General features: G+C 44.1%; 1 protein-coding gene across 25 annotated transcripts in view; it reads right to left on the bottom strand.

The window, feature by feature from the left end:
* Window positions 1-22941, bottom strand: part of RBFOX1 (RNA binding fox-1 homolog 1) — a 2283260-nt gene that overhangs the window by 58060 nt on the left and 2202259 nt on the right. For all 25 annotated transcript variants that reach the window (XR_008373346.1, XR_008373347.1, XM_053556410.1 and 22 more), the window contains one exon: window positions 8020-8152. Coding sequence is in view for 23 of the 25 variants with exons in the window: in XM_053556410.1 (XP_053412385.1) it covers window positions 8020-8152 (133 nt within the window). In the remaining 2 variants the exon portion in view is untranslated. The remainder of the gene's footprint in view (window positions 1-8019; window positions 8153-22941) is intronic.

Here is a 22941-nt window from a genome sequence, read left to right as displayed (position 1 = left end):
AGGCAGGACTTTAGAAGGTGGCAGAAGGTGACACAGATCTCTCTTTTTTTAAATTAATTAATTCCAGGTAGAATTTGATAACTAGCAAAGGGTTGGAAGGAGGGATCCTGCCATCGGCTTGTCTCTGATTTGGTTATTGAACATCAATGGCCATTGCATAAGGAGGAGGGAATGAGGGTGGAGATTCAAAAACTAAAACCTGAATTTGGAGTCTGGGGCAGGCGACTAGACCGAAAGAGAATCATTAGTAAACCAAATATTAATTTTTCCACCAGATATTAAAATGTACATTTAGATAAGAAACAATAACTGTTTTCTAAAGGGTAAGACCTCATCTTTCTACAGGGTAGGACCTCATCATTTTTGGCTCTTCTGTGAATAAATGGCAGAGCCCAGGCCTTGGGGGTGCTTTCTGGGGGCACGTGGTGGGGGTGCGGACCAGGAGCGGGGCTTCCTGCTGTGCTGAAGCTGTGCTTTGCCCAGGAAACTGGTCTCTTCTCTCACTACGACAGGTTTTTATGCACCATGGCCAGTGGTGTACCTCCATGTCAAGCCCACCTGTACCAACATACTCAACCTTGGGCACTCTTGCCTCACAGGGTAACCTAGTTGCCATGTTTCTGTCCTCCCATCATGGGCGATGGAAAAGTCATTTTGGAAGCTCTGACATCCCACATTTATGAGACAAGGAGATCTAGCTGCCTCATTCTGATAAGCTCAAACAAACCAAATGGCAAGTTTTACCTCACTGTGGTTGAAAGGTTGACTATACTCTCCAGTCACTATGCCCAGGCATGGGGGGCAGAGGAAGCAACCCCTCCCCAGCCCCACTAACCTGCTCTTGCAAGAGTTTCCAAGGAGCAGGTGCACAGCCAGAAAGCCATGAACAGAAATGTAAAATCACAGCTGTGCGAGGTGCCACAGAAGAGAGGGACAGAGGCGGCGTGGGCGTGTAATGGAAGGAGGCACAGCCAGCATCAGATACGAGCCAGGCTGAGCGAACAGCACAGAAATCTCAGAGCCTTAGGTGGGGAGAAAAGCAGGAAGCACAGCCAGGCAAGGGGAAGAGAAGATGCAGGGCCCAGCTGGCCGGGAGGTTCCTGGCTCCGGGGAGGGCTTGGAGGAAGGGTAATTTCTGGCTTTCAGGGCTTCAGAAGGCTTCATGGAGAAAGGAAAGGGATTGCATGTTTTCAATGCGTACGTGCATGTCTTGGAGAGAAATGAAGAGGATGGTGAGTGGTCTACCTACACTGTGACTCTAAAACAGAAAAGGAGGAACCAACATCGCTATCCTCACTGAAGGTATGAAAGGAAGCCCTTTAATAGGTTACCAGTTTTACCCGAGACCTGTGTTTTTCTCCCAAGTTAGAGGTACCAGTTAGATTTGTTCCAATTCTAAGCACTCTGTGCTTGTTATCCCGTTGAATCCCCACAAGACCCGTGTGATGTTATCATCACTTCTTTCAATGCATAGAAATGGAAGTGAACAGTGCTAGGTACTCACTTAGCTGGGATTCTAGCCCAGGCAGCCTTGCTGCTACCGGAGGCAGAGAGTGGTCAAACCTGAGTGCGCATCAGAATCATCCAAAGAGCCTGTTGGAACATATGTGGCTGGGCCCTGGGCTTAGCCCACAGGTTCTGAGTCAACAGCTCTGGATGGAGGCATCTCAGGATTTGTTACTCTAACAAATAACAGGTATTGCTGGTGCTGCTGGTGCTGAGAGAATCACTGCTCTACACCCTCCCTCAAGTGTCTGAGACAAAACTCAAGGTCAGCCTTGAGAAAAGCTGGATAAAGGAAAGCTCTTATCACGAAGTCTCATGCTAGTTTCCAAGAATGTATCCAAATACTTTTTCAAGCCTCATCAAATAGCTGCACTTAAAATATCAACATGTAAAGGAGGAGGACAGGGGTCCGTATCTAGGACACAGCTCTAGATCAATTAACTGCAGCCCAGTCTCAAGAGAAGAGAGTTGCCGTCATGCGCTGAACAGGTGCAGCCCTATTTTAATGCCGAGATGGTCTGTTCAGCCATGCAAAGGTAAATGTATTGCTTGTCAATCAACTTTGGGGCAGCGATATGCTTTCTGCAAGAACATAAAGAAAAGGCACATCTCATTTTCTTACAAAAGTAATAGCAGTGGTTAAGTATTTGGATGAATGCAAGCAGGGAATGATGGCACTAGAGCACATTAGTTTACTTTTTAAAAGACAGGAAAGAGAGTATCGAATGCCCCAAACTATACAATCTGTTTGTGTAATGTAATATGTACCAGCCGCAAATAGAAAAGTCTATTTAAAACTGCTCTAGCCTGCTGCCCCTTCCAACTGGAAATAAATTAAACTTTTTAATGCATTCAAATATGCTGCTTTTGAATGAGGATCAGATCCGTTTGCGAACTCACCAGCATTTGTGTAGAGCTGCGTGTGTGTGAGCCTGGGTGCTTAACACACAAACTTTTTTAAGGGAAACGCATAGTTTTGATTAGATTATCAAAGATATCTGTGAAATTCCATTCCCACTTCTCCCAAAAAAGACTTTAGGGAACCCAGATTTATATTGTTTGTCTATAAATTCACTCAATTAAGAGGCTCTTTGAGTTACATTTTTAAAATTGGCCAAGAATTTGAATAAGAAATCACACCAGGAAAAAAAAAAATTGCTAACGAGTATTCTGGAACACATTCTGAAATGGATAATGACAACTTTAGTTCCCAGTGCTTCCGTGAAATGAAAAAATTCCTAAGCATCAGATAATATAGGTTGGAGATTTGACATTTAGAAAATAAAACCAGAAAGCATGGCTGATTTATATACAAAAAGATATATACACACAATCCTGGAGACTAGTGCCCCGTCTTTCTAAGGAGCTAACCTGAGAGCACTCCCAAAGGATTTATTTGTAGGTTTTATTCTTGCACTGGCCAACTTGAAGAAGTTTTCTCCTGGGATACAATCATATCTTTCCTATACCCCAAAGAGCACAGAGTTTTCTAAAAATACTTCTCAAAGTAACTCTGGGAAACTGCACACAGATGTGTCACCAGTAGTTACCTGAGAAAGTACAGAATATCTTGCTCAAAGATTCCCAGAGAACCAAGACCTGAACCTCACAGCTGATGCTGTATGCTTGGACTTAGGCTAAAATATTTTTAAAGTCATCTCTGGTGCTCCATTAGATCACTTAATTATACCCCTCCCTTGAAATATGCATGGTATTAATACACAGTGAGCACTTGATAAGTAGCTGTTTAGTAATTAATTAATTAAGAACAAGAACTCGGTGATGCCAGTCTCCTGGGTTTCTTCTGGGATGAGACTGGGATTCAGCTGTTGTTTTCCAGCAGACATTGGATTGAGTCCGGCCGGTGCGTCCTATGCCCTCATGATCCACAGATCATGACTGCTAGCTCCCGCTCCCAGAATGACTTTACCCAATGGGTAATTCCCCCTTCATAGGAAGATAAAACCAGATGTTGCAGCTTCCCTGTCAAAATGGATTCCAGAGACAAATTCGAGGAGGAATATGGAAAACCTCACCCATTCTACTCTTTGTGAGACTGCTCACTAGTTACTATTTTATTTATAATCTATATTTTCCTCTGTCCAAGACCATCTCTGTGACTTGGGAGAAATGGAGGTCTGTGAACTATAGGTGCCTTCGAGCAAAGAGGTCAATTATGCCTAAGGAGAGAGACACAGAGTCTGCCTGGGTGCTCACCACAGACAACATGGGAAACAGTATGGACAGCTGAAATAAAGTCACTAGCAATGTCATCCTCCTCAAGAACAGCAGCTACGGTTCGCTGAACACATGTCAGATGATGGACTCTACCAAGTTGTAGCCTAACGTGTATCTCCCTATCAACCCTATGCAAACAAGAGCATTCTTCACTCTCCTGTTAAGAAAACTGTGTCTATAGTGGATAAGGAAGCTATGAGTTAGATTAATGTGGTCTTAGTTGCCCCAAAGCCTGTGTCTTTCTATGATTGTAAACACCCACAGACTGTATGGACACTGCTCTCTAACTTATCACCCAGGTTCATTGCTTTCTGACTTATCACCCTGATGCCGACAATTAACAGGGAGCCTGCTGGCTCAGTCCAGGGCTGTCTACTTCTTCCTGTGCTCCCTCTGGGCTCCACGGCAGAGACCCCACCCCAGGAGTAACGATGGCATAGTAATGTCCCAAGACGTTTCCATTAAGGCAGTGAGAGAAAAGAGAATAGAACCTCTTCATAACCTATTATATCTTGTTTATCTGCTTGGAGGGGCTTTGAAAAATATCAAGACAGGGAGGGGAAACAACGAATCAAAAAAAGGAAATGGATGAATGTAAGGGCGTCCTTAGGGAATCTTCTCACATGACCATCCCGATGTTGGACACTTATGGGGCTCACCCACAGTTCCATAAAGGAAGTTATAAAGGATATTCGATTCCAAGGATACAAAAAAAAAAAAAAAAAATGGAAACCTATACGTGGACCTAGGATAAATGACATGTATTTTGGTTGATATTTTAGTAAAAACATAGACTCAAATTGGATACTTCATGAAGAATAGAGATTTCGGTTGGCAGCTAGATCTGCCTTCAATTGGTGACAATGGTAAAATATGATCAAATTCTTCTTTAATAAATGCAGTTGGATAGGTGATGTCATAGAAAAGATGGGGATTGCTGGTTGTGGGGGAGAATCACAGAATGTGATCCTACCATGGCAATTTAGGAAATGATTGGCTTTATGTGTATCTGTATTTCTTCTCTTATGAGAAGCCTTCTCCTACATCCAAGTTGGGGATAAGGACCCTTCGTTGGTGCTCATACAACACCCACCTTCTCATTTACCATATTTATTGAAATTATTAGTTTATATGTCACCCCATGCAGACTGGAATAAATTTCTTGGATGGTGTCTCTGTATTTTTAGCACTCAACAGTGCGTAAAGCATGATGGGTGTGAGGTGTGGGCAGTGGGGTGTTGACCTGAACTGGGCTGGAGTAAAGATATCAGTCAAACATCTTTGTGCACATTCCTCCAGAAATCTTCCTTTAAAGGATTTTGGAAACACAAAGCTACAGGAAATCCCCACCATCCCTGCCCCACCTGAGTCCTGACCCTGCCACTTCCTGGAAGCAGGAGTGCATTTCCGACCTCTTTGTTACTTGCTTCCACTCAACCCAAGATTGGGGTCTCTCTCCTTCCGCCAGTCACCTGTTCTATGACCTACTGTTCTCTTCCTTTCCAAAAGGACCTGGCCCCTGCCATCTCCTGCAGGCGAAACAATCCGGGAAAAAGGAAACCTTGGCTGGAGATGCTAGGTTCAAAGTTTCTCGCTCACTGCCAACTCAACTCCAGGCAATTTGTAATCCAGTGAAACAACCAGCCAATCAGCTGGATTCCCTTCTTTTGGAGCCAACACTTTGTCCTTATAGAGCCTTGTAGACACAGACACCTTCACCCCTGTCCTTCTATTGAGAATTCCATGTCACTTCTAAGTAGGGTTTTAGAATTCCATCCATAACATTGTCAGCAAAGAGGTATGATCAACCATTAAAACCAAAGTGATCACAAATATCTCTGCAATACTAAAATTCATTCCCTTCCAAAGTAGTCACAAGCACATAGTTTGACCATTTGGGAACTCTTGTGTCTCTCCCTGGTGAACACGGCATTAATTAGTTATGCAGGGTTATTCCGAGGAAAGACCATGTTTGTTATAAGTTAGCAAATTTCAATTTTATAGCAGGTGTGTTATTCTGAGATTCTCATAAATGGTTCATGTGAGGATATAATTTTACTGTATTATTTTTTTCTGTTCAATAGAGTTGTAAGATATTGACAGTATATACACTGAAAAGCAATTGTTACCATGGACCGAGATAATGATTTTCAACAAATTTTTGTGTTACGAAAGTACAATTTTGCATTTATGGCTTATGAATCTTGCTTTAGTAATTACATGAATTCATAGGGTAATTTGGACCTTTTTTCCCCTTCATCACTCATTATGTGACCTGGGAATACAAATCTTTATTTCTGCATTTCTGGATCTATAAAGTGGGCTCAATAATACAGGGTTTGGCTTGGTGCCCGTAGCTCGGTGGTTATGGCGTTGGCTACATGCACCGAGGCTGGCGGATTTGAACCCAGCCCGGGCCAGCTAAAAAACAATGACAACTACAACAAAAAAATAGCCGAGCATCATAGCGAGTGCCTGTAGTCCCAGCTACTTGGGAGGCCGAGGCAAGAGAATCACTTAAGCCCAAGAGTTAGAGGTTGCTGTGAGCTGAGACACCACAGCACTCTACTGAGGGTGACAAAGTGAGACTCTGTCTCAAAAAAAAATAATAATAATACAGGGTTTGAAATAAAGATTATACTCTCAATAATCCTTTGTATGGCATGGTCCTATACTACAAGGGTTAAGACAGGTAGATGCATGGGGAAGGGGCAGCTAGGGACAATTTACAGATGTAGAGCCAATTAATCCTTGAAAAAATATACACGTTTTGCTATTGTTTTGTCCATTAAGAAGCCCAGAGTTGACCCAACTCTAATGACTGCCTGAGAAACTCAATGGACGTTATCTTATTATCTTTTCCTTTATCTCCCTTTCCTAACGATTTTGCCTCATCTCATTTTTTGACAGCCTTACCTTTGTTTTCTAATTCTTAATTTTCAGACACTTCAAACATTCTAGCTCGGAATAGGTGAGATAGAAATAAACAATGGAAAAAAAAAATGTCTCCCTTTGTCATCAATATAACAAAGAGGAAATCTGGGCTAATTCAGATTTTCTAAAAGAGTCACATGTAGAAGAGCCCTAAAAAATCAATTTAACTGTTTTTGCATGGTCCTAAATGCAGCCGTGCTTTTCTTCTTGCAGACCAGAAAGCCCGTCACTGGGTAGGGAAGCCTTGTGCCAGAGTAAGGACAGGACTTCTGAACTGCAGCACACCTGACCTTGAGCCTGGCAACTCCAGGGTGGGGGTCTGTCGTGGGCATTGAGGGTGTTAACAGCATCCCTACACCTTCCCCAGTAGATGTCCCAGAACCTCTCCATGCCTGCTGTGACAATCAACAGTGTCGCTAGACCAGCAGTTCTCAACCCGTGGGTCGTGACCCACAGGAACTGTATTAAAGGGCCGTGGCATTAGGAAGGTTGAGAACCACTGCTCTAGACCTTGCAAATGTCCCCTGGTCTAGGGCCACCGCCTTAGAGGTACCCCTCTCTCCTGATTCCAGGGGTACAAGAATATTCTAGCAGGCTCCCTAACAGAAGGACAGAGGGACCAGCTTTTCAGGATGGCCACCAATCAGTACCATATTTTCTTTATCTGAGCACTTGTCACTGTTCCTTGATACTCACTTGGCAATACCAAAGTCCACCCAGAGAAGGAGGAAGCCAGCAATGGGAATCAAACCCATCTGCATTTTCCCCACGAGGAGAAAGGCAGGCAAATGCCACTTTGGAAAAACCCAACTAATATCTTCATTCCGGTTTCATTAACTCTTAAATGTTTGCATTCGACTCAACACCTGAGTTTCTCTTCTCAGGCAGAGGTTCATAAACCTTGGAGAGCCGGATGCCTTTGGCGGGAGAATCAAAAGCAAAGCACCCCAGTGATTTTTATGTATGAAAAAACCTCACATCCCTCCGTGGAGGAATTCAAGGGGCAAATGTGGTCCAACCTCCTTAATAACCAGATGTTTGCAATCATCAGAAATACATCTTTGGCTGTAACCATTTCTCTGTTCTCCAGCATTCAGTCTCAAAGAGAATTTACATAACAACATGTGGCATGTAGAATGCTTAAAGGCACCAACCATGACAGGACAAATTACACTCATTTTTCAACACTCTTTGCAAGGTGCTCGCTACAGGCGCGGGCTGCATGCTGGGGTGGTTAGGGGGTGGGGGGGGTCAAGACCATCATGCGCTGGCAAACAGTTCCGTGCCTCTGGGGAGGGAGGGCTGGTGCAGGGAGGCCCGCCCAGGAGGCTGCCCACTTACCCGCCGTAGGCCGGGATCGGGGGCGGAGGTGCCGCGGCCCGGAAGGTGTTGTACACGGTACGGCCACGGCCTCGCAGGTGCGCCCCTCGGTAGGCGGCTGCTGCGGTGGCGGCTGGATACGGGAAGCCGGGCACTGTGGACGAGAGGAGAGCGCGAAGGCTGTCAGACGCACACCCAGCCTCGGAGGAGGAAACAGGGCCAAGGGGACCCCACCCGCTTCCCGGAGTCAGGAGGCAAACAGCAGACAGAGGCCAAGGCCAGACTCCACAGAGGACCTCCTGGCTGAGATAATGTTGTCTCTGCCCAGGAGAATATGGCAAATGACAAACATTTACGATGAATTCTCACTAACAGGAGAAAAGATCACTGCACAAACTTGAATTTTAAAAACAGGTCGATTGCAAAATGTATGCACCATGCCCTCTCCACCACTATAGACACATGTGTATACCGTGGGTACCAAACATGGATCCACATTTTAAGGGGAAAAAAAAACTGTATTAAAATTGCAATGATACATACTGGTAAAGTTTGTTACTTTGTATGTTGTATTTTGTATCTCTTGTAATTGCAGAAATCAAATGCAACTTGAAGATTACAATTTCTTTCTTTTTTTTTTTTTTTTTTGAGACAGAGCCTCAAGCTGTTGCCCTGGGTAGAGTGCCGTAGCATCACAGCTCACAGCAATCTCCAACTCCTGGGCTTAAGCATTCTTCTGCCTCCACCTCCCAAGTAGCTGGGATTATAGGCGCCAGCCACAACGCCTGGCTATTTTTTGGTTGCAGCCATCCTTGTTGTTTGGTGAGCCGGGCTATATTCAAACCTGCCAGCTCAGATGTATGTGGCTGGCGCCTTAGGTGCTTGAGCCACAGGCGCCGAGCTGATTACAATTTTAATAGATTTTTCCTTTCTTAAAATGTGTATACTTTTCTTGGTACCCTCTGTATCAGTGTACAGTATACATATGTGTATATGCATGTGTGTGCATGTGAATATGTACATGAATGTGTGTGCTTGTGTATGCAAATATTTATATTTTGCACCTATGTACATATTTGTATATACATAAACACATGTATTTCCACATGCTAGTAGTTATCTCTGGGGCCAAACTTCATGAGTGTTAGTTTTTTTATTCATAGCTTTTCTCCATCCCATTTTTATTTACTTTCCACATCTCCCTTTATGTGCATATTTTGTTCATTACACTTTTTAATGGAAGTATGCCTTCACATACGTCTGTGTTGTGAGTGTGCAAACCTCACGTGCCCTAAGAAACGGATCATTACCAACACGTTCAATGGTCCCTAACCTCCTATGTAGCTTTAAAAAGCAAACACAACCACCATAATTACAATAATCTGGGAACTCAACCCTTAAAAAGAGAGTGTGGGCAGGAATTGCTTCCCTGGAGGATAATTCTCTGAGCAGGATGCTGTGGTAAGGAGTCTGGAGGGGAATTAAGCCTGGTAATTAATTCTTCTGCCTCTACCTGGGATGTCCTTGCTCCCAATGCATGCAAATCGTCACTCATCAGAGCCTTTGGGGCAGGAAACAAACCACTTCCGTCTCTCCGAACCTCAGGGTGCTTTGACCATGCTGTGGCTGCGGCATCCCAGGAGGCACAGGCAGTGTTTCCCAAACCCCATCCCACAGAGCCAAGTACTTTGCTGAGAAAATGCATTTGGGAAGCTGCTATCCCAATAAAGGCTCAGGTGACCCAGGACTTGCAGCCTTCCCTTTTCCAGGCTTCTGCAGAACCCCTGCAGGGTCAGCAGTTCCCATCTTGTTAAATTGACTCCATCCTGTATCCAAACTGCCACCAGGAGATTTGCGCCTTCCTGCCATCACTTTTGGGAGCAGAAGCATTTCACCACCTCCCCATCTTCTCATCATTCCCAAATTCCTCTTAGTTGTACATACGAATGCATGGACCAGGTGAGGGATGAGGAAGGCAGAGAAGACATTGGAAAGAAATGTTGGTAAGACCAGGTGAGGGATGAGACAAGGCTGGGAAAGAAAAAGAAGTGTGCGCGGGAGGCCTTGGGGTGACCTACTCAGGTTGGGGAATGCGGCCACATGTTGACCCTGGAGAGGTAGGAATTACACCTGTGCCTGGACACGGCATGTCTGTACTATGTTGGGGGAGCCCTGCAGTGGGTGGAAGGAGTGTGGTGTTTCCCACGGAAGGCATTCTAAATTCCCCATGGAATTGTATGGGCTGGAATATAACCCTGGAACTCAAAGTGAGGACCAACTGGCTTATTATTATCTGGGATTCTGTGTGAGTTCTTGACCTTGACCGTCCAGCAGCCATTCTCTTTTATGGATTCCACTACATCTTTCTCTCCCCATGTGTGTAAAATTCACAGATTGTCAAATTAAACCAGAATGATTCTATCTTTCTATTTGTATCTGAGAAGACCATAAAGGTTGTTTTCAACTTTTATTTTTTAATGTTATTAAAGACAAATCACGCCGTTTTACTTAATTCTCTCGCCAGCCCCAAGCACCTCAGTTTCCCGGATCACGTTTGGATAAGCATGGTTAGAACTGCAGAGGGGTGTGGGTGGTGATGAGGGGAGCAGGTAAATCCTAATCTCATAAAAGCCTACAAGTAATGAGATATAAGACACTTGCTTCAGGCCTGGGGAGGAAATGAGTGGGAACGGCTTTGACTCCAAATCTATCTTGCCACAGTTCAAATATTAAGTTTTCATGGGAACACCCTGGATTTTGAAATAAAGAAAATGAAAAATTCACAATCTGGCAGAGCAGCTGGCTGGCTGTGCAGAGAAACACGGTAATTATGCTGACCCATTCATTATCACCGGCTACAGTGCTGCGTGAGCCAGACAAGCCCCCTCTCAGCCACAAGCAGGTTTTACAATAATTCTTGGAGGATTTAGATGTGAGATATAACATGAAACAGAAGCTCAGCAATACAGTGAGGGGAACACATGCTGTTAAAAGTCTAGAGCCAGAATTCCATTTTGTACCCTCTTTGTTACAGGGAGAATGTCTTCCCCGGTGCAGGATTAGCTGTTTACAAGTCTTAACAGGGAGGCCTTTCCCGCTCCCCCAAGCAGGGCACATTGGTAGACATCTTATTTTATTAAAGGAACACAGAGAAAGGACTGAGAATCAACTCCTGGCTTAAACAGCACCTTCCTGGGAGGTCAAGTGCCCTCAGGCAAAACAAGGAGGGTCCACAGATCAGGTTTTGGGCCAGAGGCTTCCTGTAGCAAGTGGGTGGAAACTTCCTCTCTTTCCCTTCTCTTGAGGAAGGCTTGCAGTGCTATAAATTTCCCCCTTAGGACTGCCTTTGCGGTATCCCAGAGGTTCTTAGGGGGAAGGGGGAAAGGGAGGGGAGGGAGGGGGAGGGGGGCAGAGGGAGGGTGATTGGTGGGATTACACCTGCGATGCATCTTACATGGGTACATGTGAAACTTAGCAAATGTAGAATGTAAATGTCTTAACACAATAACTAAGAAAATGCCAGGAAGGCTATGTTAACCAGTGTGATGAAAATGTGTCAAATGGTCTATAAAACCAGTGTATGGTGCCCCATGATCGCATTAATGTACATAGCTATGATTTAATAATAAAAAAAAAAGATAACCCATAAAAAAAAAAAAAAAAAGAAAGTGGGTGGAGAATTTAAGGCAGATGGTTTTCCCAGCTATTCCTTTCTTGCTGTTAATCTAGCACTGGCCCTTCGTGAAGTCTCCGCATTTCTTCCCTCTTTCTCTCTGTGGCTTCCCTTCTCCTTCCACCACTCCCTCCTTCCCTTTACCCCCTTCCTTCTCTTTCTTTCCCTCCCTTCATTTCTTTATTCATTCCTTTCTTCATTTTCATCCTTCTTTATCATCTTTTTTAGGAATTACTATCTTCTAAGGAAGGCTGCCCTGATATTCCCCTGGTGCATGTAAAAATCAAGTAGGTTGGATCAGAGACAAACCAGAAGGGGTCTCACCAGTGCCAGAATGCAAGCTCCGTGGTGAGGGTGGACGTTTCCACCCACCCTCCTCGCCAGGAAGCATGACGGGCTGGCACCCGTAGGCATCGGCCACCTGGCCCTGTGTGCTTACACACCTGTCTCCTTCCTTCTGAGAGTACAGAGGCCCTCTTCTTCACTGCCCACTGTCCATCACACTGTTCCATCTACAAAGGGGCCTGCCCAGCATTTGCAGATAACCAAGTACTCAGGTGACTAAACTGGATCTGAGTCACAATCCCTAAGAAGATACTTCTTGCTTTCATCCTTGGGGGTGTTGCACTGGCTCAGAAATATCACACAAGACTCAAAATGGGTATGCTACCCACGGAAGGAGACATAGCTCAGACAAATGTATTGCCCTTGGAACCATCAGAGCCCTTGACGACCTTAATTCACTTTTACTACAGCACACTGTCAGGGTTTGGAAACATTGCTTGTTTGGGGGGGGGAAGCAGGACTCAAACATTTTCCCCCAGACAGGTGCCGCCTGTTAAAAGGTATTTGGTCACATTTCTTCTTCCATATAGACCCTGGACAACGTTCTCTGACAATCCGGCAACAACAGTCAGCCTGTGTAACAAGGAGCCACAGAAAAACATAGATAATCCCAAACTCATCCGACTTGTAGCTCTGCCTGCTGCATTCACTCCCATTTCTCTTAGAAGGTTTTTTTTTCTCTCAGTGGCTGGTCTAGGATTTTTCTCTTATGCCACCAAGAGAAATGGTCAACTTCAAGGACAAAAAAAAAAAAAATTCCCCAGGACTGTTTGTCACACTTCCTTTAAAGTCAACAGAGAATGGAAAGAATGGATATTTTTCTTACTTGCCTACCAGAGACCGTGGTTTTCAGATGCTAGGACAAAGCTAAATGTACATTCAAAATACACACCTGGACAGATGATTTCCTTCTTCCACTGTATAGAAAGAAAAGATCTTAATCAAATGCTTACTTCGTGGCAGGAGACTTATCTTTTGTTGAGTATAAGTTATTGCGTTATCTATTAATATCCTCATTTAGGAGTCTGGATTCAGTAACCGGGCAATGCGTATTTAACAAAGCAAATGTAAAACGCCGAGTGCAAACTCTCAATGACTTTTCCATTTCTGGAATCGATATTAAATAAAATGTTTCAATCGATGCTAAATAAAAGTTAAACCTGTCAACCTCTCCAATATCTGTAAATGCCTCTTGGTTAATTAAAGAACAATATTAGGAGGGGGAAAAAAACAACAAAGTGTGGATATTTCTGAACCTAAACACTGGAAGTTTGATTTTTTTCTAGTTCAACTTGAGGTTAATAAACATGTAAACAGATTGTCAATGAGGAACAATAGAAAGTATTCATGTTTATTTGTGGATATAGTATAAATCCTTATAGTTCATGGCAGAAAAGAGGCAAGGAAGAAAAAGCCCGCAGGTTCATTATACTGAAAAGGTTCCCTCCTAAACCTTATCCAGCATAAATCAAAGTGAAAAATCTGTATCACTGCAACGAAAATTGGATTTAGCTCATAAGCTAAAAATGAATTTCTCTCTAAGAAAACAAGGCAAGAGCTTTTGGAGAAAATACCAATTGAGCATCTTGTTGACACACCACATTCCCAGCCCACCCACTCTTACCCTTGAGTTAGATTTATACCCAGAGCGTATTCTGAGCTGGTTGGTGGAGCAGCCATCTCAGTTCTTGGAAATAAGGAGTTCAACACCGTGGAACTCAATGACACGGGAACTCTAGGGCTGTAAAAGGAGGTAGGCTGTGATGTGCTCCAGGAGGCAGGCCAATCAACATTTTTAAACAGAAGACATGTGGGTGTATCAACCAGCCAAATGGGCCATTTTGCAAAGTGTCAAGGGCTTACTGCCTGTCTCACAGACAAGGCCCCCACCTCCCACCTCCAACGAGCTCTGCACGCAGTGTATTTATAGTGACGAGAGGGTGTGTCTTCTCCCCTCCATCTCTTTTATGAACATGGTGCTTACCTTCGAAAATAAACACAAATGAGATCATCTCACCAGCCTGGAAATCCCAAGAGCAGAAACACAAAACCCGTGGAAAATACTTGAGGGTTATAAACTGCATATTAAAGTTTTAGAGCTCCGGGAGAGACGGGAAAAGTAGCAGATGCAAAACTCGACAGGGGGGCAGATTCTGCTTCAAAGCCATAAAAATATACAACCGCTTTAATGGGCAATTATTCTTTGCATTTGCGCACTGGTTTGAATTTGCATGAGATTGCCAGATGCCCTGGAAAAGGTGTGCATCCCATTGGGTGGGGGGCTCCTCTTCGTCCCATCCCCCCCCACACACACACTTTTGCTCCATAATGACACCCTTCCCCAGGCTTGCGAGGTTTTAAGCTCCAGAGATATTCATGCTAATTTGGGCAGGAATTTTTCAGTGGGTAATTTACGGTAGGAGATATTCACTTACACGATTCTGGGGGTGCGGATACGCTTCCAACAGCAGGTTCACGGTTTTTGCAGGATTTCTCTTGGGGGAACTCCCATTCCATGTGCCGGCCCGTAAATTAAGAAGTGGTGGACTAGGTAACATACGGAGGGGAGACGAACACCCAGCCATCGCTCACGGAGTGGCAGTTCCCTCAGTGAAGACTCAAAAACATCTGATGATTTTTTTCCGAATGGCAAAATACACTGTCTTCTCTTTTTTGTTGTTGTTCAAAGCGTATCTCGGGTAAAAGTACACAAATTGGTTTATAATACAGGATTTACACACAACTAGGTCGCTCCTTTTAAATGGCCTTTAATAACGAATTTAACACAATGGGGCATATTAAATTCTACCCCAAAGTAAAAGTAGAAAGGCTTTCCATGTTTTTTTGTTGTTTGCTTGTTTGTTTTTATAATTCAGTCATTTTTTAGCGTTTGGGTAAAAAGGTATGTGGGGGTGGGTGGGCTGTACCCTTCCAGTCGTGAACAAAATGAACAAAACGGCCACTTAATTTTGGAAATCTCTGGTTCTTATACTCATGTATATTTATCCCTAAAACACACATTTGGGATCGACTCTTGTTTCGGTATAAAATGTATGTTGATATTAAATACCGCTGTTTAGAAGTGAATAAATCTACATTTTGGACAAACCGTTCCTTATAGGGCATCCTCATTTGAAATGCATTGAATAGGAAAACAAAAATTTCTAATTAATGTACAAGTCTAATCACCATTCTCCACATGGAAGAGTAATTTTTCACTGTTCATTTGCTTGGTTTAATCTCAAAACTGACATAACAGAAACGCAATGTCCTATAAATCTCTGCTCATTTGTTTCTTTAATATTCATATTCCATTCAACTCCAGCTGCTTGTTGCTGCAGTCTATTACAACATGCAAAAGTGTCGATAAAAATATTATGAAAGGCAAGATGTGTTTCTTCCTGGCTGCGTGTGCCATTTATTTGGGAAGAGACAATAAATGGCTGGTGGCTTGTCCCTCGGCCTGCTGCTTGGTGGGTGATTAGTGATTAATTACCTTGCAGCAAATTGACACGGGATGAGGAAATTGACACAGGCCTGATTAATTAACTTTTTATGGGCGGTAGTTACTCACAAAACACCGTGCACCATAATTGAATCTCTTTACATAACGTCATGGTACAAAAGTTTTAGTCAAATCCAAATTAGCCAGAAGTTTCTAGGCCGTTATAGGTCTGATTAGGATGTGTTGGAGGAACTGGCAAGAATGTGAACTTGGAGGATGGCACTGTACTGGCCTGGTTGTGCAAGCCAGATTTGTTGATGTAAAGCCCGACTTTGGGGACAGGACTGTAAGAGGTTGCTACGTCTTCTTTTTCTCCAGTCTCACTTGGCTGGGTCGCAGTCTTTCTGCAGGTTCTCTATCTCCTTTGCCCCTCCCTAATTCAGATCGTGGTTCCAATGTTGCTTCCTCTAAGACAGCGGTTCTCAACCTGTGGGTCTCGACCCGTTTTTAACAATGAAAATGCCCTGTGGCGTTAGGAAGGTTGAGAACCACTGCTCTCCGCTTCCTCTGATCTCCTGACTCCCACAACTGTCACCATGACATGACCTTGCTGGTTTATCTTTCCTTCCCTTAGCAGTTTCTTACCAACTCATTTGATTCAACTTCCAGGTCTCTCTGTTAGGATGTCCTGGGGACTGTACTTTGGTCACTATGTATCTCCAGCACCTAGCAGATGGCCTGGCACAAGGTAATCAAGGAAATGTGTGTTGATTGCGGTGTGAGATGAACCCAGACCACCCCAGTAGTTCAGTAACAGAACAAAATGGGTGAGGGTTCTTAGACCTGGAAGAGTCCTCGAGATGCTACCTATGCGGGATGCATATTCCGAGGGCAACTCTGGGTGAATGATAGAGTTCACGATGAGTGATCCTGCACCTCACTTGTGCACAAACCCCAGGAAGCGATAACTGGAGTAAACTGAGCAAAGACAGGATTGCAATTGGCAGAAGTCCAACCTCTGAAACTCCATTGCTGCAGTCTACTACAACATGCAAGAGTGTTGATAAAAATATTATGAAAGGCAAGATGTGTTTCTTCCTGGCTGTGTGTGCCATTTATTTGGGAAGAGACAATAAATGGAGATCAGGCTGCATGGTGATAACGGCCAGCATTCACTAACAGCTGCTAGTTATCAGACCCACAGATTAACCCAGAACTCACAAAACTATGTGAAGCCATGGTTATTGCTCTCTTTACTTTCCTGGGGCGGACATGAGGTATTATAGAACAGATACTTGTGCCGTGATTGGAATCCAGGCAGCCTGACACGAGGGCCTAAGACCCTGTCTGTGACCCAACAGCAAGGTGTCCCCAGCCAGCTATGGAAAAAGCTTCCTCTACTCTCTCTGTGCTATTTCTAGTCTTTCCATGTGGACCGTCTCCTATTGCCCGTACAAACTGCTGCATGATCTCCCTATATCCAGCTCACATCCAAGGCAGCTCGCCCCATTCGTCATGGACTGGGTTTATTTGCGGCAGAATCTGTTAGCAAGTCTCTCAGAGATCCCCTAGTTGGGAGCTAGGAGGAGACATGGCTGTGTGTATGTGTGCACGGACACACACACCATTTCTTCCATTATAGGTTTATGTTCTGAGATTCCCAGACCCTGAGAAGGCTTTGCTCCTTTTCTGCTAATTGGATGCAGGTCACAGGGGTCAGCACAGATTCATGTTCCTGATAAGAGTCCAAAGGCAAGCTTTTTCCCTTTCCCATCGGGGCTGATCTCTATAGCTGGATGTGAGTTGGAAGAGGGGGTTAACATCAATCCAAAAATGTTAGGAATACGGACTCTACAGCAATAGTGAGTGGGGGACACTATTAGGGTGTTAGTAGAGGCCACAGTTGTACCTCTTAAATCTAGTTACTGTCAAAATAATGAGCTCCTTATGACTAAATTCAACTAGAAATTTTGACTTTGAAAGATTGGAATGAGAAGCATATTTCCAAGTCTTGGAAGATTTGAATAAGAAACTTCCATAACATTTTGGGGTATTACACTTTTTTATATATATAATCCATTTGTTAATATTGTTATCAAATATCACTTTACTCACAACTTGGTTTGAAAGAAGCTTTTTTTTTTTTTTTTGTTTTGAGAAAGAAAAGTTTCAACTGGGAGGAAAAAAAAAAAACCTAACTGCGATAAACACTCTGGCACTGACTCTGAGCATCATATACCACGTTCCCAAAGCAGAAAGCTTTCCTGACTTAAAAGCAAATTTAAAAAGCAGCCACAGCAGCCACACACACACCACTCACACACATGAATAAAAAACAGGATGCCCGCCTTGTTTTAGCTAATTGCCACGCTGCCCCAGCTTACCTCCAGAAATAAGCTACTGTCTCTTTTCTCCCAGGTTACAAATGGGCGGGTTAATCCAGCAGACGGGGGCACATATCTTGGCTGCTGAACGTACCGTGATGCACTTTTACTGTGCGGGAGAGGTATTTGTGATCTGTCTACTCACAGGTATTGACTATTTCCCCCGGGCAGGATTTTTGTAACATTTCATTCAGCAAAATGAGAACGAATCTTAATCTTGGAGTGTTTAACTTGGCAGGGCCACAGAAGGCCTCTGCAAAGGTGCTTTCTGTCCTTTGAAGGAAGCACTAACGTCAAACAAAGCCCCGAAATGCTGAGATCTATTTCAATTTGGACTCAGCAATTCACCACACTCTGTTAGTTTGACAAAACCTGCACTGGCATCAATTTAGTTCACACCCCACCCCCAACCCATAGGAGGCCATGGGAGAAAAAAGAACCCAAATAATTTATATAAATAATTACTTCATCGAGTGCATAGACACAGTAAAGTTTCAATTGTTAAATAATTCATGATCTAACAGCTGGCTCGAATGGCAAGCTTGGCGAATTGCCTCTCCAGGTAGGAAACAGGAGAAGTGAGATAAATTAGCTTCCTTGTGCTGGGCTGGGACCTCAGGGTTCTCTAGGCCTGCACAGCTCCTAAACCTGAGGCCCTCTGAGGGGGCTGGTGGTGACTTTTACTGCAGGCCATCATTGTTACCGTGGGGATAGCTGGTCTGTGGGTGGATGGTAAGGTCACCTGCTTTTGGGCATCAGATTTCAAACTTAAAGAAGAGAGTCTGGATCCTTTGATCAATACTCAAAATTAACTTGAGGAACAGGTTCTATGTGGGCCTAAGGATCATCTGCCCCAGGTTTGAGCCAAAACTCCATACAGAACAGACTGAAAGAGTGTCATTCAGAAATGATCCTTTTTTTGGATATAAACCTTCCAAAGCTGCCTCCTTGGTGAACTTTCCAAAAATCCTGAAGAAGATGGCTTTGAAGAAAGAAAAAGAAAAGTGTTGGCATTTGAGGAGCCATAACACCCCAAGTAGCCCAACAGACTCTTTGCTGACAGGACCGTCTCATTTAATGCTCATGGGTAGGTGGGTCTTCCTGACTATTTACAAGGCAGAGAGACTTGCCCATAATGGAGCACTGGTGTGCCACAATCATTTCCTCCTCCCTCTGCCTGAATCCAGCTTTATTTACTAAATCACATCCTAGCTTAAGAAGAATTTTGTTAAACCAATAGCAGGGATTAGGATTCGCCGGAGTGGGGGGGCGGGCGCTGGGAGAGATCTTTAGGAAATGTTTCTGAGATCTCTGCAGCAAATATTAAAAGGGAGGATAAGGTACATGCAAGGAATCTTCCGTCTAGAGGAGGTTCTCATGTTTGCCTGTTTGCTTTTACATGAAAAGCAATTAGGTGTTGGCTGGGTACAGTGGTGCACGCCTGTAATCCCAGCTACTTGAGAAGCTGAGACAGGAGGATCGCTTGAGCCCAGGAGTTTGAGGTTGCTGTGAGCTATGATGCCATAGTACTCTAGCCTGGGGGAACAGAGTCTCTGCCTCAAAAAAAAAAAAAATTAAATTAAATTAAAAAAGCAATTAGGTGTTAAGGGCCTCCATCTGTGTGCATGTACGCAGCATGTAAGCAGACAGGTCTATAAGACATGGTATATGACTCAGTCCAGAAACCACATTTTCTTAATGCTGTTCCCAAGTCTGGCATGACAGTTCTTTTTTATAAATGAGTACATGATTTAAGAAAAATGGGGTTTTGGGCATTCTTAGTGAGGCTCCTGTTTAAATTACCGGGTTTAAATGAGCTACGTCAGGCTCTTCCTCCTCGCACAGGAGGCCAGCTCAACTCCCTCGCATGCATCTTTGCACAGAGAGAGAGATTTGTTTCTGAGGAGAAATAAGGCAAAGTGGGGAGGAGTGGCTCCCTCGGTGCTTGGACACATTTGTATCCGGAGCACACCAAGAGGCACTGCTCCAGCACTTAAATTATACGAGTGTCATCGGATGTTCCTCTCTCCTCCTACGCTGCTCACTCCCACCTCTGGGAGAAGGCTCAGCTCCGTTTACACAGCTGGGGCCCCTCGGAGTGCACACCGGTTCCAGTGCATCCAAGGTCCTCCTTCATTTTCCAGGAACCAGGCAGGATCAGAGCTCTGAACACAGAACAGGTTCTCCCTCTCTTCCCATGGTAAATGCTCATTAGTTTGAGGAAACAGGCAAATGGCAGGTGAGTGGTTAAAAATATATCAACTCTTGAAAGAAGCGTCTCACACCACAGACGGCTTTCTCTGTCGCCTCTGCCGAGGCCAGAGCAGGACGGGCACGGTCACGGACTTCAACGTGAGAGCTACACCAGCCAGTTGATCCTTTTAAGAAAAACGTGAGCGTTAAAAAATACGTCCTGTCAATGCTATCACAGGACTTGGGGTTTCCAGGGAATTCCCCCAGAATAACCGTCTCACTGCCTTTCAGAAACATCTCATCTCGGCCTTGTTCTCCAGTTGTCGATGTGCCAGAATCCCAGGGCAACATAGTTTATTGTTTTAATATCTGTCTGACACAAAGCAAACGCATCCTCCAGTGACTCCTTATCTGTCATATGTATTTCTGTGAAAGAAATATCAAGACAAATAAGATGTTTGGGGGCACACCACGGGATTGCCAGCCTTTTGCTGAAGCGAGACCCCCGTCTGAACAGGACGAGAGCCACTACTCTGCATTAAGATTAATAACCAGATAGCAGCTGGCTGAAATGGGGCTTCCTTTTTGCAGATCCGTTGTACAAGCAATTGGGGCATTTCAGGTAGTATTTGGGTTTTAAAAAAGTCCTGAAATTGGTAAAAAAGAAAAAAAAAAAGGACAAAGCAAAACACCAGCAAAGTGGGCTATGATTACCTCTCAAAGTAACCGCCACTGCTGTCAGTGAGTTGGGGTGGAGGTGGTGGCAGAGAGTGAATACTCAAATGGACCCCTTCCGGGGACCAGTATCCACGTAGAACCATGGAGTTAATAAAAGAGCTTGTAAAAACCTTTAAACATTTTTTGTTGTTTTAATAAATCAGAGATGTGCTGGGCCAGGGGAAGGCTGGTCAGATGAAGCAAAGCAAAGAGATGGTGTTTCACTGATGGATAAAGAACGGTTCTGGGAGTTCACCGCTGGTGGGGTGGGAGCTGGACAACTGTGCCCGATTGTGCACATTGTTCATTACATCAGACGTGCACGGTGAGGCAACAGGCAGAACGTGGCACGTAGCAGGTGTCTCAAAATCTCTCAATGTGTGGATTCAAGGCAGGAGACAGGAACTCAGTAGCCAAGTCCATCTGTCTACGGTGCCAAGTGATGGTAAGAGCAGTGATATTTAATTCACCTGCTGAGAAGCTCCCACGTGACAGTGCCAACAGGGATGTTGGGCAGCACCTTCCAAACACCCCTAGGAGCAACGTATTTGTAACTCTTGAAACTTCAGCATTATATATCTACGATGTGTCCTCTCCCTCCCAAGAAAGTGAGTACTACAGAGACAAACTTGCGAACTACTTCTTTGTGCTGTATTTGCAGTGAGGAAACTGGCACCTGGCATATAGAAAAAATAAAATTCCATGAAGATTGCGGAATGAAGTAATGAATTTTCACCCCCCTGCCCAATCCAAGGGCTGATGCAATATGTATAGAAGAAATTATTTCAACGAAAATGACAAAGAGGACATAGGTATGCTGCCACCAAAATCCTGAGCCACCCGCACAGGAAGAAGGATTCCCTTATGGGATCCTGGATCTCAAACTGTTGCCCAGGGAAACTTGGGCAGGTCTTGGAGAAAAAGAACAGCACCTGAATAAAACCTCCAAATCCAGATTTGTCCCTGGGTTTCTGGTGAGAGCAAGACTACCAACCATTTATTGCATGCAGATTAAATTTTATATAATCTTACTCTAATATGCACCAGGAGAAGAGTATTCTTTTTATGTACCTATCTTATATTATTTGTTTTAAACTGTGTTAAGATGGTACAAAATGCAAAAAGTATGTGAGGGTGCACATTTCAAAAACATTTCCTTTTTATTTCCATGCCCAAGAAGCTAGCTGCCCTATTCTGCCCTTTCAAATGAAAATGACAGCCTGACAAAAAAGGTAGTAAACTGTGGCCCTTGGGCTAAATCTCACCTGTGGACTGTTTTTGTAAATGAAGTTTTATTGGAACACAGCCACACCTATTCGTTTATGCATAGGTATAGTAGTTTATGGCTGTATGTATAGTACCCTATAGCTACTTTGAAGCCACAACAACAGAGTTAAGTAGTTATAAGGGAGACCAGAGAGCCTGAACATACTATCCCTGGCCTTTCAATGAACAATTTTTGCTAAGCCCTGGCCAGACATATCAGATAGATAGGGAAAAACTGCCGCTCCAGAAGTCAGGCCTCATGGAACAGGGATGAGAACACACAAATAGAGACGCCTGGAGCTGTTCAGAGGCTTTGCACGATCACTCCCTGCTCAGCCATTTCTTGCAGCCCAGCACTGCAAAATGTCAGTAGGGGGACACCAAAAATCTCTGTAGGTACATAGAAAGAAAACCCTAATCCTGGTGGATGTTAAAGTATGGTGAAAACATAACTGTGATCTAGTGGAGTGAATCAAGTGGGGTACAAGGTGAGAGAGGCTTTGGGTTCACACAGGCTGGGTTCAAGGTTGATCGAACTGGGTGATCTGATTATCTCTGAGCCTAAACTTCCTCATGAAACAGGCGTAATGATTATTCCTGTGTCGGTTTCTTGGGAGGGTTAAGCACAGACGCTCCTAGGCAGGGCTCAGCAGAATGTCTGTCATACAGGAGTGCTGGGTACCATGACCCCTGATTTCCATTGCCATCACCGTCATCATTCCAGGGCTGGAACAAGGGCGATTGCACATAGGTATTCACTTTGGTTGCAAAACTTGAGTGGAGTGTAGGGAGCACCAAAACCAAAAAACAAACAAACAAACAAAAAAACCTCAGCAATCCAGACAAATCACGCTTTAATGCAATTTTTTAAAAGCCAAATTATTTTTCCAATCCATGATGAATATACTACCAAAATATAA

This window comes from Nycticebus coucang, chromosome 12 (genome assembly GCF_027406575.1).
Source record: "Nycticebus coucang isolate mNycCou1 chromosome 12, mNycCou1.pri, whole genome shotgun sequence".
Lineage (NCBI taxonomy): Eukaryota > Metazoa > Chordata > Mammalia > Primates > Lorisidae > Nycticebus > Nycticebus coucang.
This window is presented reverse-complemented; position numbering and strand designations above follow the sequence as displayed.